Here is a 19,783-nt window from a genome sequence, read left to right as displayed (position 1 = left end):
TTGTGTCACATTTTGGCACCATAAGTGCCATTTGACCTTTCTCAGGTACCAGTCTGAAAAACTAATTTTGTTTCACTGATATATCACTAAATACAAATACAACAGTTTTAATTCATTCACCCAGACTGTGGGGAGGAGGCCTTTGGTAAAACTCCTTCGGTGAAACTCAAAAGAGGATACCTCGACAACCAACTGGTCAATTTTAATGACTGTCTAGAGAATTGAAAGCCATGCCTAAATTTACCATAGCAACCACGATCCAGAGCAAAGTACACACAAAGATCACATATGGTCAGTGATGCTACAATCCAACCTAGAACCCTCTACTTTTTCAAACAAGAGCGCCATGATTAATTTCCAACTGACGCAGAGTCATAGGAGAAGCCATTAGCAATGTTTTTTGGAGCTGGAATATAACTTTTAATCACAAAACAGCAAAGGTAAGACAGACTTTATGATTTTGCAAATATTATATTTTGTGACTCTTTGGCTTCTACCTCTCTGAGCTCTGAGTTTTTGTTGCACAGTGAAGAGGCAGACATCACTGTAATCAGCAGCATCTGTGCTTTCACCTCATTTGTGTGGCTTGAAGACTTGAAATGATGAGGTTAGTAGAAGCGCTAAATGTCTGCTGTATTCATGTTTTTGTCACGTTCCCATACAATTGCTAGGGGTTTTATTTGTGTTTTGTTTAGGTGGCAATGCCTGAATGCTTTTAGATGAGTTTCTCCCCATCATTGTGGTGTATTACATGTTCGGAATGGTGCATGCTAGCATGTGTTTACACCGTCTGTAGCGCATGTATCTCACCTCAGCCCCCCTTACAGGGGACACTCGGGTGACACACAGCCACAAGGTTGTCATTAGATCAAGTGAGGTCTAGCAGAGAGACCCCTGACACTCAAGACGGCCACATTTTAATTATGAAGAACTTTAAACTTTAAGCTATATATTATAAAAAAAGCTAATTAGTTAGAAAAAATGACCCTATATAGTCAACATACAGTTGTTGGATGTAGGAAGAGGAAGCAGAGGCGCAAAGCAGAAGAGTGAATAAAAAATTACGCATACACAAAGATTCAAACACAAACACAAGATTCGCAGATTCCTTCTCTTTTGTATACACGGTTGGCTGCTTTGAAGCTGTATCCGGACTTCGACGGCAGCCCACCGACCCATCCTTCAGCTCCACCCCCATGCAACACTACAACAACCAATGAAGGAAATGGAAGAGACCACACAAAAGAACTTCACATGGCAGCAATGACCATGTACAACACAGTCCGAGGACATGAACAAACAGATCTTGAACACATAGGAAAAAGAGCGCTATTTGGAGAGCTAGGTATCCAAATAATTTTCCCAATGACGTCTGTTATCGCTGTGGAACAATTAGACAATTGGACATTGGAGAAATGATGTCCCATATCGACATCATCAAATCCAACAAACACATTGGACTGACGATGGTTGGGAGTTGTCGGAGGGGAAGGACTGTGGAACCAAAGGAAGGTACTGCACCACACTCACACATACATGCTGAGTACCCTGACACACAACCTACTGAAACCTTAAGCTACTTCAGAGGAGGCATAAATATGCAACTGCTTCAACATATGTTCAGTACACATCTGAACATTTCAAGAGATTCCATAACATACATTGATCATAGAAAACCAACATGTTGGATATCTACTTGACTCAGAGGCCGCACATTCTGTGATAAAAAACATTTGAGTCAAAATCCAAAAACAAAACTGAGTGGTAATTACATGTATTCTATTGGTTCATCAGACAAACTATAAAAAAAAGAGCACCACTGTCCCACTCAAATGTGAGGATAGAACACATTTTTTCTACCTGATGTCTGCCCCATCAATCTAATGGGCAGAGACTTGTGTGCAAACTAGGCCTTTGTCTGATCTCAACCTCATAAAGTGTCGGGGTTCACAGATTATCGGATCTGGAGCCTCACATTCTTCTCACATCCTTTTGTTAACGACACCCCAAACCTGATATATGCATATCAATGGTAACTGCAACAATCTGGCTGAGGAATGCTTGTTATCAGAGAGGGTTGAGGAGCTCTCACTAACACATGTCTATAGGACACCAAACGGATGTGCTTTACCAATCAGTATGTACACTAGTGATCACCTGGTCCCACACATCACCCTTACAAAACACATATCAGACACCTGGGAAGATTTGGGACTATTTGTCATATCATGTCAGCACGCAACCAGATGGCAAATAACATCTGATCGATCTATTTTATTTTCACCATCAGTGCAGTATTACTCTTAAGAGTTTACCACCCATGGTGCGCACCCAAAGAACAATCAAGCTGGTACCTGAAAGCACTTCTAAAAGTTTTTTTTTCTTTTTGTTTTGTGTGCTTGTTTGTTTTCTTTGTTTGTTCTTTGTTTTCTCTGAAAAAAAAACATAACTGCATTGCTGTCGTTCAACAGGTTTGCTCACCAAGACTGGACCTACAGGAAACAGCTCCAACTAACCCAGATCTAATTCTCTTTGCAGATGGATCTGCCTCACGCAACCCAAAGACCAGTCGCAACAGAGTTGGTTTTGCTGTTTTCACTAACCATGAAACTCCAAGCAGCAGAACTGGAGGCACTGACAGAGGCATGCAAACTGGAAAACAACAAAAACTGTAACCATCTATACCGATTCCAGATATGCATTTGGTGTTGTGCATGATTTTGGCACACTGTGGAAACACAGACAATTTCTAAAATCTGATGGTAAATATATGCTCTATCATGACAAAGTCGCAGCACTTCTGGATGCAATTTTGCTCCCAAAGTCAGTTGCTATATGTAAATGTCCTACTCAAACTAACAACTCAGACTATGTCTCTTTAGGAATCACAAGAGCTGATGCTACAACAAAGAAAGCAGCACTCCTACATGTTTGATACTTTGCTTTTCTCAACTCCTAATTCTCTCCAGCAAAACAGTCATTTGCCACACTACAAGATGTTGTGGAGACGATGTGGTGCCACAAGGACAGAAGATTTGTGGTGGGGACCAGACAACAAGCCTTGTCTGCTCAAACATTTCTTCCCTCACTTTACCAAATTGACACATTGATCGAATCATGCGTCAAAAGGGGGTATCCTAGATGCTGGATGACACACTGGTTCATCAAAGGTTTTTTGGTCCACTCAGTTTTGTCAGTCGTGTATGATTTGTGCAACACACAATGCAGGTAAAACCACAACAATCACACATGCCACTCACACACCACCAGACAGACCATTTGAACACCTGATGATGGATTTCATAGAGCTGTCGCCAGCAGAAGGGAAGAAATACTGCTTGGTAATAGTTGACATGTGGTCAAAATGGGTTGAGGCTTTCCCAGCCAAACACCAAAGCAGTGAAGTGGTGGCAAAAGCTTTTCCAACAGAAATCATACCCAGGTGGGGAATACCTGCCAAACTGAGCAGTGACAATGGCACACACTTTGTCAATTCTGCAATAACCCAAATCAGTGAATTTCTTGCAACTGACCTCAGAAAACATTGTGCATACCATCCTGCCAGCGGAGGTGCTGTCGAACGAGAGAATGGCACTCTGAATTTAAAACTGGTCAAATGTTGTGAAGAAACAGGATTAACATGGACAAAAGCTCTACCTATTGTTTTAACACACATGAGAATGAGGAAAAGGTCCAGAGCTAACATGAGTGCTTTTGAAATTCTTTTTGGCAGACCTCCATTCCTGTGAGTGGAGCCTGTAACCAGGCCACTCCCCTCCACTGGCTTGTGTGAGGTTGACATTTTACAATATTGTAAAGGCTTATCTTCCACTCTCTCTCAAATCTCTCAGCAGGGGAAGTCAGCCCTTCCACCATCAGCTTCTACACCACTCCACATTTTCCAGCCTGGCGACTGGGTGGTGATAAAGGACCTGAGAAGGAAGCACTGGCATTCCAAACGCTGGCAAGGCCCATTCCAGATCCTCCTGACAACGCACCCTGCTGTGAAGATTGCGGAGAGAGCAACGTAGGTCCACACCAGCCACTGTAGGAAAGTCCCAGAACCAACAGATGAAACCAACTGCCAAACCGGAAGAGACGAGGAAGGAAGACGCACGGAAGACTCCAGGAATCCGAACAACAACCAACCAGACATACAGGATTAACAAAACCAACCTTTCCCATCAAAACATGCAACAACTGATCCTGCTCAACAATGAAAATTCAAACACACACCTACCAGCACTGTCACCCTGACAGAAGGACAAAGACCTCCAGCTCCAAACGCATTTGATATATCTGACCCTCACCAGTATTTTGAATTAGACTCTGATGCTGACGCGGCGTAAACAATATCTTACTTGTTTTGTTTGTATTCTTACTTTTGTATTTTTATTTTGTTTCAAGAGTGACACAGCGGCATGGTGGTTAGCACCATTGCCACCCAGTGAGAGGGTCTGGGTTAGAGGCCAACTCGGGCCTTGTGTCTGTATATGGGTTTTCTGTGGATACTCTGTTTTTCTCCCACCTCCAAAAGACATGCTCGTTAGACTGATTGGTGACTTTAAATGGATCCAAGGATGAGATTTTGTTTTGTTCCTGGACCAACCATCCAACCGTAATGATGATGCATTTTAAAATCCATGTGAATTAGTGTATCGGATGATTATGTTTAATTTTTTTTTTCTTCAATTTTTATTCTCCTTTTGCTTTTTGTATCAGCTCCTTGCTGCAAATAAAAGTTTGAAACGAGACTCCAGTGACTGTCATTCTTGATAAAATAATTTCCCTAACATCTTGTTATTGAAACATCTATACAATGCAAACAAACAATTTCGTGCATTTGCAGTTTTTTCTGTTAGAAATGTAATTAATTATATTTAATAAAAATCCTGCTTCAAAATACGGATGCTTTGCTTGCTTTACTTCTACATAAGAGAGATCACATTTGAAAGCATGTACCTTGGCTTTCCTGACACTGTCCTGTACCTCATCTATCTTCTGCTCCACACTGAGGCCAGTCTCCCCTGACAACAGCTTCAGTCGACTCTCTAACATCTGTAAAGCCTGGTAGAAAGAAAAAGACATGATTATTAGAATTGAAAAAAAACTTTTTCATGCCATTTTAATGCCTGTATCTTATCTAAACTGTCTTACTTATTTAAATGCATTGAAATACAGTGACAGAAGTGAAATAGATCACTATGCACTTAACTTGTTTACTAATGGTTCAAAGATACTAGATCAGCTTTAGTATTAGAAAGAAATTGTACTTTTTACACATGGAGAGAAGTACACCAACTATCAGCGACAGCTGACATTTTAAGACATAGAAATGTATTAATTAGGACTAATACACTAAAACTACTAAAACTGTTACATCCGCAAGTCTCACCCTCTCTCCGTGGGTGATGATCTTGTAGTCCTTTGCAACCTTGGTAGCCAATTTCTTGGCTTCCTTCACCAGACAGCCCTCCTCCTCTGAAGTAGATAAGTCCTGTAAAGCAACCACCTTCACAAAGGAGATGGCCAGGTCATTTCTTTCTTTGTCTGTTAGACATCTGTATATGAAATTCCAGTTGAAGGCTGCTTGACCAAATCCTAGCTATTCAGTAAATTCAAATGAATGTGCACAGTGTGCAGGACATTAGTTTTATTCCATCCATCACTACTCTCCTACTCAGCTGTCTGAGTATAGATTCATGAAGCCTATACAGGTAATTTCTCATAATCTGTCTACCCCTGACGTCACTGACTTTCTGAAATCTCCTCACCCTTAAAGTTTAAAAGTTAAATTGGTCCTCACAGTCAGTACATACACATACCTTGTCATGTGGAGCAGTGTGGAAGGTGAATTCAGGTATTTTGCTGAAGGAAATAGATTCTTGCAGAAACTGCTGAACATTTCTCTCTCTGGTTACCTGACAACACAGCAACTAATTGCAGTTAATCAAGAATAATAAAAGTATTTAAAGCTGAGATAGGCTTTAGAGATCCCTTGTTAAAAACCTTGTAACCATTTCAGCAAACAACTACCTATGCCTGACCATTATTGGAGGCAGGCTTTATTAGAGGGAGGTCTTTATTTCTAATTCCCTTTGTTTAAAACCAGTGTACTGGTATATTTGCTCAGTGTTTTCCTACCATTTACTCTTTAGCAGGTACACCATTCACACAACAGCAGCTGGGCAGGATTAATAAACGCTCAAGCACTGGTGGTCTGAACAGATGAGCAAATAAATGACACCTTTGTTGAAGCGGACCCTTGGTTCAAAGAATGAGGCGGAGAGTTTCGTATGGGTGCCTTGATTTATTATCTTGCGTAGTGTACAGCACCTTAAACTATGCAGAAATAATACAAAAGAAAAGGAAGAAACAGTCATACACATTAAACATTTTCTCGTTATTCAACAATACAGAGTCAAAAAGGATAAAACTTATCATTCAAAAGAATAAACAAATAAAAATACATTTTATTAGGCGATTAAACAATGTTGCTAAACTCGAATAAAACATTAAAATGACGTGGGTGGCATCACCAGAGATAAGAATAAATCAAAACATCAAAATAAAGCCATAACACAAATCTGAAGTCCACATACCTCGTTCCACTCTACCAAGGGAGCCAATACTTTATTTTGAAGGTGCCGTCTCTGATTCTGCCTCCTAATAATAGCAACGACATCAAACTATACTGAGACGGTATCAACGCAAAACAAAACATAATTACAATACACCAAAAGAAAACTTACTCGAAGAGCCACAAAGATGAGCCAAACAAAGAAAAGGTCAGCGCCACAAACGCCGCGCCAGCCCAGAGAACCAAAGATTACGGATAGAAGTGCGCACAGGTGAGTGCACACACAGACACAGGTGGAATTTACAGGGACGCAGTCTCCTCCCTTTTATATCCTGCTCCCTCCACAAAAAGAGACTGGCCACCAGATGGCAGTCATTCGCGGACATTTAAAAAAGCACTTCAGTGAAGAGAATGGGCAGATCAGCAGACAGGGCACAGGGAGACTGAGTTGGCAACCCACCAATTTACTGTCATTTACATTTATATCAGTGTGAAGTCTGAAAAATAAACAGGGTCCATTTATTGGGCAAACTGCTAGAGTTTTTAAACGGTACCGTACACACATGAAAAGTGTATGGGCACCTCAAATCACGACGCTGATTATCAACTCGCTAAATCATTCCAAATTTGTCTTGTTGCGAATCGGTGAACGCGCATGTATAAGGGCGAGTTCCAAGGCAGCAGACCAATCACAATCATGAGCGCTGATCCGCCAGCAAAAAGGACAGCATACGTGTCCTACGATGAGCAAAGACTGATTGTACTCAAATATGAAGAAGAAAAAGTAAATCTCACTCGAAATCTCGAAAAGTCAAACACCGCGGCTGCATTGAAGAGAAGCCATAAGGCATGGTAAAGGATGCAGATTGCATAGATGCGCAAATTACACATCAATAGCTCAATTAGTTTAGATTTAACGAAGCCACGAAACCCAATCACTGTGCTACATAGATGAATCGCGTGTATGACAATTAGTCTCATGCCCCCGGATGTAACCCCTCTGGAGTAAAAAGAACGTGGGAGCAGATAAAAACCAAGCACAAAAATATAATTTCATCAGGGGAGTTGGATTTCTTAATTCTATAATGTTATATGGACTACAATAAAGATGGAAGCTGATGCCACAATTACATCATATCAATGCATCAAGTTGTTGGCCTGAATGAAATTATCCTGATTTTAAGCTGTGTTTGAGTTTAGCGGGGACAAATGGCTAAAATATACTCTTCTTTGTGTGATTATTCTCTGAAAGATGGCTTCACGCCGTTACACTCTTCTCTGATTTGGGCTCCAATCTCAATCGAGTCTACGATGAAAGAGCACGTGATTCTTTCCCGAACAGCTGATTGGCCGGTGGGTGGAGCTTTTTTTTTTTATCGGATTCAGATAAATCCTGAAAGTTACCCTGACCTGAAGCAGGTTTGCCGTTCAGAGTAAATTACCATGGTAACGTAGCTCGATTAGAATTAATCCAGCTTCGTGTTACCGTACACTCAGGATTAACCCTGAAGTTACCTGGCTAAACTCGTTATCCTGCTTCGTGATACAGGCCTCTGCTGTCAGAACAACTTATTCGTCACGGGTAAATTTTAAAGCGGTTTGAAGCTTCTTCTCCTTTATTTTTTCTTACACATTTCTGTTATTATTATTATTATTATTATTATTATTTTGTCTAGACGTGTGACAGTCAGATGAGATTTTCGAGATTTATCTATTTAGAAGTGCGAATATCATGTAACATTATTAACATTTATATAATCAAAATAAAGAATGAGGTTCTAGATAATGAGAAGGTCAAAAACATCAGCCCCGTTTAAGTTTACTTACCACCGAGTAAAAAAAAAAAAAAATCTTACTCCAAGCTAAATTCAAAATTTGAGAGCCCTTGTTTAAATATGAATAAATATGTCAAATTAAATTAAACCGTTATTCTCCCTGTTCCTTTATTTCATTGATTTGTTCATCGAGTCAGTCAGTACCCTACGGTGACCGACAAGGGTCAAACGGACGGCAACAATCAAAAACGTCTCAATTCGAGAAAACAGCTTCAAGTACAGAAACGATGCAAAATCACAAACTTAAACACAAGTCTAAACGAAGTACAAAAAGAGGAACGTGGTTCAAACGAAAAAAAAACGTGCTGCAATAAACAAAGACGGATGCGTCATCATGAAACGCGCTGAAAATAGAGAAACGATGCAAACCATGAAACGATCTGCAAACCAAGAAAGGATCTGCAAAACAAGAAACTGCAGACGAAAAACGCTGCATAACCGGTCACTACAAACGGAAGTTCTCCAAACCTGAAGGGGGCGCTCCTAGCTTAACAGCTCAATGGAGAGACACACGGGGTGGACAGAGAGACAGAACAACTGGCTGAACCATTGTGCATGAAAATACGGCGTGAACGGTAATGTGACTTTTATTTGATTATATTTATATATTATGTTTATATCACTGCTGCACATTACGTGATGTTTATTTTATTGTATTTTACACCAGACGTTACAAGGCTGCACATTTGCTTGTAGATTAGCCTGCTAAATAAGATAAAATTATTAGAGACTGATATAAAACACCGGTTATCACAGTCTTCCATACCATACAACGCTGCGCAGTAGGTGTTATGTCTGTTAATGACAGAAGTTAATTTGTAGTGAAGAGTATTAATACACATCTCAATAACAATAATAATTTACAAGCAAATGGGCAGCATTGTAACGTCTGGTGTAAAATACAATATTTCTTCACACCACACACATACACACACACACACCGTCTCCCTGCGCTATCTGCCGGCTAACTGCATCACTGGCCGAAGTTTCACGAAGAGTCACGAGTTACCCCGAAAATCCACCGGGTCCGTCAGCGTCGCGCTGCGCAAGCGTCGCGTATTTGGTCCGTCCTCCACTCGCGTCAACACTCACCAGGCGCGACACGGGCGCGGAACGGCAGCGTAGCGCTGGCTTGCGAAACGGCCATATTCACGCGATACCACGAGATCACGCGATAATCCTGGACGTACACGAGACCGTGGGATTACATTCCAGCCTTTGTCCTCTCTTGTATTGTCCGTGTTGTATCATAAATGATTTTACGCTGTTCCACTTCAATTCGGCCATGATGTAATGTTGATGTGAAGTCGTAAGGCTACGTGAATGGCGTATTGTGTTTAATTTTGAAAGGGGCGGAAGTGTTTTACGTTGATTCTGTGTCAGATTTCCTGTCCTGATGCATTCTGCTCTGTTGAGCTTGGCTCGGTTTAGCAACGCCTCTGTCAAAACTAGAACTGCTACGGAATGATGCGTAATGTTGATCTAGCGGATTTGCTTTGCAATTTCTGTCTGACTTCCTGTCCAAATAATCTGCTCTCCGTCCAGCTTGGCGCGTGTGGCTCGCATCGACCGTCAAAAATAGAACAGGGGCGAAATGCTCGCGTGGCCGAGCGTCAAGACATTTCTGGAACGCTTCTGAAATGGAGTACTACGGAGCCGGTGAAAGTTGATACATTGACTTTAATAGGCGCGTATTACTTGCGATGGCGCAACGCTTCCAACAAGCGACGCAGATAGACCCGGTGGAATTTAGGGGTGAGAGAATGCACGCGCGGGCCACGTGCTCGCGGCTGAGCTCTGTTCAACAGAACTGAGAAAAAAACGAATCAGTTCATAAAGTGATTTGATACAGTTCGTTCACTCAAAAGACTCGAATCATTCGTGAAAGACCCAACACTACTCATTCAGTAGTTCATCTTCATCTTCCTCACGTGCTGTTCTCCTCGCTGCGCTGTGACCTGGGTCTCTGTCTCCGTTGTGCCGTAGCATTTAACTCCCAGTCAATTCAGAGTATGTGTTCTGCTGTCCGTGGTCGGCCTCTATTCCGTGTCCGGAGCTTGGTCGGGACCGAAGCAGAGACCGAAGTGCAAGGCTGTCCCTCAGGCGAGTAGTTTTTGTTGTTGTAGTTGTTGTTTTGACCCGGCTTATAGTAGGCTATATCGTTAAAAAAAAAAAAAAAAAAAAAAGCCATGGCCATTAGCCTATATGAGAACCAGCTATTAATTAAATGTTTGAAAAATAAATGCGATTTATAGACCGGTGTGACTTATATTCAGTGATGCGTTACTTTTTTCAGTAACGGGGTAATCTAACTAATTACTATTTCCATCTTTGGCACTCCGTTAGCTCCTCTTTCTTTACTGTACGACTTCTGGAGTCAGTCGGGAAAAAACACTCTTTTTCCACGCGAGCGACGAGACATGACAACTTCCGTTGTCTTTTAAGATGTTTACTTAAAACAACAGGTAAATTACACTGTCTGACGCACGGTCAAAAGACTGTTGCTTCCACCATGTTCTGACTCGAAACTTAACGTAAACACAGTCAGTTACCATAGTTACTACTATACAGTGACAGCATAGACACGTTTTTAACCTTATACACATGATTTGTGTATGTTAAACTAACATACTCTAAGCCTTAGATTAATTATAATGAAATTATTATCGTTCTTTTTTTTTTTTTTTTACCTGTTTTTAACTCAACTTATTATTATTTAACTGGCCCTTATTGGCCCTTACAAATCATATACAATTGTGTATATGAATAGGTGATGACTGTGTGACAGTCTATCACAGCCAAGTCTATTAATCTACCATTCAAATAATTATGGACCTCACTGTACATACCAAAGCAAGTGTAAACTTTTATTACTTGTTTGGCTGAATTTCATCCTTCCTCTGAATTTTTGCTTAAAATATTAATTCATCCAAATGACTTAAAGCTATGCATTTCTTTCTAGGTGCATAAAGAATCTATCAACACTTAAAGACCACAGGTATGTATTGCACTTACTAAATACATGCTGTTATACTACATTTCACATACAGTATATTGTGTAAAAGTTAATTCACTGTTTTGCAACACCATGTTGATAACTTATATAAAAATGATCTTTTTATCAACTTTTGCTGGTTAAGCAAATTCGATACAGTTTAACCTGAAGTTCCAAGTTAATAGGAACTTTATTTCTCATTACTTTAGGTTTTTGCCTATGGGATGGCAGTGTAAGATCTGCAAGGCTTTGTCTGCTACAAAAGGGAACCTACTAAAGCATTACAGACTACAGCACGCAACATTTGGTCATGGGCAATCTCAGCCATGTCTCTATGGTGGTTGCCATTGCACATTCAAAACGCAGCGTGCGCTTCGCACACATTTGTCCAGGTACCATGCCGCTGAAGAAAGTCTACAGCCAAATATTTCCACTTTCAAGTGTACTTTATACTGTAAATTTGAAGGTACAATCAGCAGCATATCTTATCATAAAACATAGAACCAGGGAAGCAGCTAGTTTGTCCAAAGGTGACAAAACTCACCTATCAGCTCACCATATGTCCACTGATAAACATAACATTTAAAATAGTTGTAAATTTGGTTTTATGGAAGTTTCTTTTCCAGGACCAGTGACTTTCTGGACTCATAGCTAGTCCTCTGAAAACCTCAGTTAAGACAGGAAGTGTTCCATAGGACTGGTCTCTCAAACAGCACATAAAGGATCATTGACAGTTTATTTTTCCATTTCAGGCTCCAAGCAATCCTAACATCAACATAACCAGAGACATTGTCATCCGGTGTCTGATGTTGTACCTTGGGGAATCTGCCGATCAGCTCTTTAAAGAGTATGATGTAAGTTGAAATGCATATCTCTCTCTTTCAATCTCTTTATTTAGGACCATCTCCTTTAGCTGTATAGTCTAAAATACAAAATGTTCTCATTATTTTAGGATGCAGATCAAGACAGTGTGGCACAGGACCTTGCTGTACAAAAGATGAAAATCTACAGCATCCAGACTAATCTGTCAGAGGGTACAGAGGACATCGGAATCGTGATAGATGGTACAAAGGTCCTGACCGCTCTGGGAAACATTCCAAGAGCTTGTGCTATGCTTGTTGGTTTGACGTATGCAGTGAATCTTGCCTATCCCAAGGAGCTCAGGTACACTTTCGAAGCCTTTCAGAAACTCTTCCTCAAGCTGGACTGTTCAAAGTTTTCTCCGAAAGTGAACAGCCTCAAGAGCAAGCTACTGGCTTAAGAAAAGGAGCCTAAATATACTGGATTGCTCAGTTATTCTGTGCTGCATTTAATTGTTCAAGTCTTGTTCAGAAATAATGTTATCCATACTCATTTGAAGGGTGTGATGTTATACTTTTTGTAGCTTGGTATTCCAGAAGTAACGAGTAAATGATAATGTTGTACTATAACCAGGACAGTGAGAGTTGTGTCTTGAAAACATAGAGCTTCTTGATGGATGAAACACTTTGCCACCAGCTTAGGACATGGATGCCAGTGACATAGTCCACTTTCACAGGGGCAAACCCAGACACTCCTGTTATTTTTCATGATTCTTCTGGTTGTTCTTGCAACAGCAACCCACAGCTATATTATGAAGGTGGACAATATTCTGCTGGGTCTTTACCTCTGTTTTGTGTTACTGATAATTGTGAGCACAAGCTACTGATCTGACACTGAGGAATCTACCTGTGCAATTGGCTTGCCTCAAATCCTTAGTTTTTCTCCAGAAATGTGTTCAGAAAAATATATTTTGTCATACTCATTTGAAGGGCTTGCTGTTGTAATTCTGTTTTGTACACCAGGATTTCTTTGTATTTTGGCATTTTACACGAAAAATGTTTTTGAAAAATGTTCAAAATATATGTGTAAACGAAGTTGCACAAATAAATGTTTACCTGCTGTTATTCTAAATAAGGTAATTTGTTAACTGCCCTCCAGTAAGTTCTTGCAAAAAGAACGCATTATATTGAGTAGATTCAACATGAAAAAAATATGGCAACAAAGTGACAATCAATAACATTAAATAGATTTTAAGTCATGTGGTACCAATTATAAGTTCATTTGAACATTTGAACAATTTCAGTTTAAATGTGTTGAATTATGTAACATTGTTCTAAGTTATGAGTTGATGTAACTCATTTTATATATTGAATCTAAATCATTATATCCAGATATTTAGAAAGACAGCATCATTTTCGCCCATAAAATTAGTAAATAGAAATCAATTTCATCCACATAATTAGTAAATCTAAATAAATTCCACCTAATTAATTAGTAAATATAAATCACTTTTTCACAGATATTTGGTATATCTAAATTACTTTCTTTCGGATACCTAGTAAATATTAATCAGTTTTCCCTGTATAATTGATTTGGATTTACTCAACATTTGCCATATTATTAGTACATTCAAAATATTTCAACCATTGATTCCATTATTTTGTATTTAATAGTTTTGTTTAAATTTGCTTAATTAAATCACTAGTTTTTAATCAGAGTTGAAGTAATTAAAATCTATTCAATTATATTAAGTGTCACTTTGTTGCCTTCATTTTTTTAAGTAGACAATGGTCAAACTTTTCTGAGTGTATGATCTCTCAGAGCACTGTGAGCTTGGAGTAACTCGCAAGGAAAATATTTGCGACCGCATCATTGTCGGGATACTGAATAAAGAGTTCTCCCGCAGGCTGCAGCTGATGGTGGACTTGACGCTGATACAGACAATACAGACCGTCAGACAGTCGGAGGAGGTCGCAGCACAAGTGAGTCTGCAAGGAGACGCTGCGGGATCAGTACAGGAGGTGCAATTTACAACAGTTTACGGCAACAAGGCAAGTCAAAGGACAGAAAAGGGAGGGGGCAACAGAGATGAAAAGTGTCCTGCAGAAAAAGCTACCTGCCGCAACTGTCACAGAATGGGACACTGGGCCAGAGTATGTCACAGCAGGTCAGTGAATGAGGTCACAGAGACTGAGAGGGCTGGGCAGCAGTGGCGGGGCTTCCATGGTGGCACGGGTGGGGCACCCGCCCATCCGCCGCCAACCCCCAATAACAAAAAAAAAAAAAACTGTATATCATCTTTTGTCATTGAATAGATTTATTTTTTTTTATCAGTATTCTGAGTATTTTCCTGAACTTTTACCTCCATAATTTAACCCCTGCACATAATTTGAGAACAAATAATTAAGTAGAACAAATAATTATCTGTTAACAGTAGAACATCTGTGTGTAGTAAGAAAAACTATAAATAAGTATGAAAATTACTTAATCAGGCTGCAGGATAAAGTAGAAATATAGTTTTTTTGTCTAAAGTGACTTTGTGAAAATCCTGCAGACTAAGTTGAAAACACATTTCTTCTTCTTCCTTTTCTACATTTTTACCAGAGTATTTCCCTGCAACTTTTACCTCCTTCACATCATTTAAGTACAAATAATCATCTATTAACACTTTATTTCCATGCACGCGCTTGTTATCACAGACTTTTTTATTATTATAGGATAGTGTTGTTTCATTGTAAGAATGTAAGTGGTGCTTAAATCTGATTTTACACAGAACACTGCTATGTTCACTGTACAGAGCTAGAAGCACTAACTTCTGACTAACTCTGTACAGCAAACATCTTAGTGTTCTGTGTGTTACCACTTGGTAAGAGTACACCCAGCAGATTTAATGTGGTCAAGAAAAACAATATGAAAAAACTGTGTACCTGTACAATACAAATATTGAAGTGGGTGATCAGATCAAAAAAAGACTAAAAGTGAACAAGGCTCAAGACGTGATAAAGGAGAGACTGTCAAGGAAACATACTACAGCAACGAGGAAATCTATGAGAACAATGGCAGCGCTGACGAGGAAGAAGCTAACCCCGTCATGAAGGCCATCTATAACAAGATTTGTGCGCTCAGGTCGGATCTTAAAAGTAAAATGAGTGAATTTCGACTTTCCTTTCGTAACGACATGAAGGAGTTGAACGAGTTTAGAGAAGAAATCAACTGGAATCTCCAGGAGGCTACAGGTGAGCTACAAGCCACCATAGCAAGAGTTGGCGTTGTCGAACAGCACATATCCGACATTGAAGAGTGGGATACGGCAGTGGCACACAGATCTATGACAGCACAGTAGAGACGGCTAAAGATCTGAAGAAGAGAGGATTTCCTATGGAGAACGTTAAGGAGCCCAACTCTGCAGCGCTGAAGCAGCAGAGATTGGAAACATGGGAGAAGGTAGGTGCAGATCGCCGCAGACAGGTAGTGGGACCTGGGGCATCTGCAGCTGGCGAGTGAAACGCTTGAGGCTAAACATCTCCACACACTGCGGGATAATTCCTGTGTTTCTCAACTCTGCCAATTTGCAAAGAGAATAAATGTTATTGTTTACTGTCACTGGTGCACAGTATCTCCTCTGATACTGATGAGAGGCCCTTAATGGACGAGGGAATCTCCTCTTGAGGTTTTATTTGAACTTCAGACTTGAAGTCTTTGGTTTTTGTTTTTCTGTTTTTTTGTTTACTGTTCTTGTTCGAGAGAATGTGGGTAATGTTACATAGGTGTACACAGGTTGGAATATATATAAAGACAGTCACACTAAATGTCAATGGGCTGCATAATCCGATCAAAAGGAGTAAAATTATAGCTAAAATGAAATGAGAAAAGCTGCAGGTAGTTTTTTGGCAAGAGACTCATCTGTCTTCAGTAGAACATGAAAAATTTAAAAAACTTGGTTTTCAAAATACCTATTACTCATCTTATAAATCATTGACGTGTGGAGAGAGTCTCATCCAGGAGAAAAACAATTCACCTATTATTCCCCATGTCACCGAATTTAAAACACACCCTGTAAATTCACGAATTGATTACTTATTTATGTATAAGTCAGAATGGCACATGGATGTATCTGATCATTCAGGGGTGTACCTAACCCTGCACCTAACTAAGCAACGGAAAAATACACTTAATACGAGCATTTTAAATGACAAAACAGTGCAGAAACAGATTCAACAGGAATTTGAAACATATTTACAAAATAATGATAATGGAGAGGTGTCTCCAAATATTTTATGGGACACAGCAAAGGCAGTTGTTTGAGGCAAAATTATTGCCCTCGCGGCTTTTTGTAAAAAGAAAAAACAGAGAAGACTTGTTGAACTACACGAGGAAATTAAGTCATTAGAAACTAGACACATGGAACATAAAGATCTTCAGATATTAACTAAAATAAGTCAGGGTTAATGCCCGACGAGGTGTACATTATCTGAAAGTATCTTGGTGCTTTCCAAATTATGAATCTAAATGGAAATGCTTGGAAACTACACAGTTAAAAATTCCAATATAGTCTATAATAGGATATAAAAGCCAAGCTGAAAGACATTATAACAGCTTGAATCAATGGACTGTGTTCACTCTTAAGCTATGTTTTAAGGTTTTGAAGAAGTTGCAAACAGAGAAACAAGTTAGAGTCTTGAATTGAATAGCATATGATCCTTAATTTGAACCTCCCAGATTGGATGGGGGCTTTAAACTGTGGGTTAGGAGAAGTATTACATCTTTTTGTTCCCTCATTTCAAACAGTGAGTTTCAGAGTTATGAGCTAGTTTCAGACACATTTGTACTGGAGAAGCAGGACTTCCATAGATACCTACAAGTCAGAGACTATTATAATTAACAATTACAAATCAAGGAGAAGTACACAATTTCATTTCTATATTTCATGAGGCATGTAAAAAGAAAGGTAATAAGACGTTGGTCTCAAGAATACATGGAAGTATACGAGCCTTTAAAAATCACTCTATGTTACCCATTAAACAGAAATGGGAGAAGAAGTCAGACACACAAATACCTGAAGAGACCTGGATAGAAATATGTGAGATTCAAGCAACCACTGCAAATTTAAGATCTTTAAGAGAGTTCGGCTGGAAGAGTATAAGGAGATTTTTCATAACTCCTAAATTAACAGCACTGCAAACAGGCACACAGGGCCGAGGCTTGGAGACAATGTGGAGCCCCTATGACTAACCACTTTCATATATTCTGGGCCTGTCCGAAAATCCAGTTATTTTGGAGGGAGATGTCAACTGAAATAAATAAAATAATAGTGGATTTAGACTCGTACTTGTTGAAGATTCTTTGGCAAGTGGTAGGAAAGCCATAACCAGAAGTTGGTTGCAACTAGATCCTCCAACATTGGCCCAGTGGCACTGGATCATTCAAGAAATTTACTGTATGGAGAGACTTACTTTGGTTTTACGACTTCAGTTGGAGAAATGTATGGAACGCTGGGAAAAATTGGGATTGTGTGTGCACCTTAAATAGTGCGACATTAGGCTATGATGTATGTGTATGTATCTAAGTGTAAAAGAATATTATTTTGATTATGATTTTAACTGCATCGCCCATGATGACCTCATGTTCTTTGTACATGTAAATAAATAAAAAGTTAAAAAAAAACCACTACATCGCGTACGCTACATCCTACCTACCTCAGATGAGATAACAGTCAAGCTGAGTGGTGCAACTGTGTTTTCTCCCCTTGATGCTACCAGTGGATTCAGGCAGATCCCTCTACATCCAGACAGCTGCAAGCTGACAACATTTATAACACCATTTGGCAGATAATGTTTCAAAAGATTACCTTTTGGCATAACAAGTGAACCGGAGATCTCCCAGCAGAAGATGCTGGAGACTCTAGAAGGACTGGAAGGCGTGGCAGTCTTCATGGATGACATCCTAATCTATGGGACCTTGATGGAGCAAAAAGATACCCAACTCGAGAAGATGCTGCAGTATGTTGAGTTGGCAGGGTTGAAACTCAACAAGGACAAATGCTACCTCAGGCAGAGCCAGCTATGCTACCTGGGTCATCTCATCGATCAGTCAGGGGTCAGACTGGACCCTGACGAAGTGGAGGCTATACACCAGCTGCCACCGCCTGAAAATGTGCAGGAGCTAAAAAGAGTCCTTTTCATGGTGAATTACCTGGGGAGGTTCGTCCCAGCCTTTGTAGTGGTGGGACAGCCATTGAGCTGCTAAAGAGCAAGAACATCTGGACCTGGGGCACTCGCAGCAGTCAGCTTTTGAAGACATTAAAAGAATGCTGACAAAAGCACCTGTTCTTTCCTTTTATGATGTCACAAAGCCCACAGCTGTATCTGCAGACACCAGTAGTTATGGACTGGGAGCTGTGCTGCTTCAGCTCCACAGAGAAGAGTGGAAGCCAGTAGCCTACTGCTCCAGACGTGTGTCAGAAGCTGAAACACGCTATGCCCAGATAGAGAAGAAGTGGTGTGTGGGCTTGTGAAAAGTTCTAAGTATCTGTGAGGCCTAGATGAATTCAGGCTTGAGACTGATCACAAGTCATTGGTGCCACTCATCAACAGCCAGAGCCACAATAATGTTCCCTTGAGATGTCAACATCTCTTAATGCGGCTTATGAGGTACAAACCAATTGCTGTATATGTTCCAGGAAAAGCTCTCCTCCTCACTGATATCTTGTCCCGAAGCCCACAAACTTACACAAAAGAAGAAACTGACACACATAGCGAGGTGGAGTGTTATGTAGCTTTGATGATAGAAGGCATCCCAGCATCTCCAAGTAGGATGGAAAGCATCAAAATGGCCACTGCAGCTGACAGCGTGCTGTAGTCCTGTCATCAAATTCATAAGAAGTGGAAATGTACGACCAAACGTCAGAGAATATATGAAGGTGAAAAATGACCTATCAGAGGCTGATGGTTTGCTCATACGTAGAAGCAGGGTCGTCATTCCACTGTCACAGAGAGCCGACATCCTACAGAAATGATACATGATGGACATCAGGGGCTAACAAAGTGTAGAGACAGAGCAAAATCTTTGGTTTAGTGGCCAGGACTCTCTGCAGAACTCAAGAACACAGTGATGTCATGCCACTCATGCCAAGAGCAAAAACAGGCCCAACAAAAAGAGCCACTCATCTCTACACCTCTGCCTGTCTGTCCATGGAAAAGAAAAGCTCTTGACCTCTGTGAGCACAACAAAAACAACTACCTTGTAATATAAGAATATTACTCACGGTAGACTTAAAGCAACCTTTGCAAAGATTGGGATCTCGGATGAGGTGGTGAGTGACAATGGTCCTCAATGCTCCAGCACAGAATTCCAGGAGCTCGCAAGACAGCTACACTTCAAGCACATCACGTCTAGTCCTCACCATCCTCAAGGAAATGGTCATGCGGAGAGAGCAGTACAGACTCCGAAGAGAATCTTCTGACAAGAAGACCCAGTAATAGCCCTCATGTGCAACTGATGAACTCTCTGTGCCACCACAGAAGTCAGTCCAGCAGAACTGTTAATGAAAGATCAGAACAACACTCCCCACAT

General features: G+C 40.3%; 1 protein-coding gene across 1 annotated transcript in view; it reads right to left on the bottom strand.

Moving 5' to 3' along the window:
- The window catches only part of LOC125007621 (F-BAR and double SH3 domains protein 1-like), a 63,222-nt gene that overhangs the window by 36,004 nt on the left and 7,435 nt on the right, over positions 1–19,783 (bottom strand). The window contains exons 10-12 of the mRNA XM_047584338.1: positions 5,826–5,921; positions 5,396–5,512; positions 4,963–5,067 (exon numbers count right to left, since the gene is read on the bottom strand). Coding sequence (XP_047440294.1) covers positions 4,963–5,067; positions 5,396–5,512; positions 5,826–5,921 — 318 coding nt within the window. The remainder of the gene's footprint in view (positions 1–4,962; positions 5,068–5,395; positions 5,513–5,825; positions 5,922–19,783) is intronic.

The sequence above is a fragment of the Mugil cephalus genome, chromosome 5 (assembly GCF_022458985.1).
Source record: "Mugil cephalus isolate CIBA_MC_2020 chromosome 5, CIBA_Mcephalus_1.1, whole genome shotgun sequence".
NCBI classification, from domain to species: domain Eukaryota; kingdom Metazoa; phylum Chordata; class Actinopteri; order Mugiliformes; family Mugilidae; genus Mugil; species Mugil cephalus.
The sequence above is the reverse complement of the archived record's forward strand: the minus strand, read 5'-3'. Positions and strand labels throughout refer to the sequence as shown.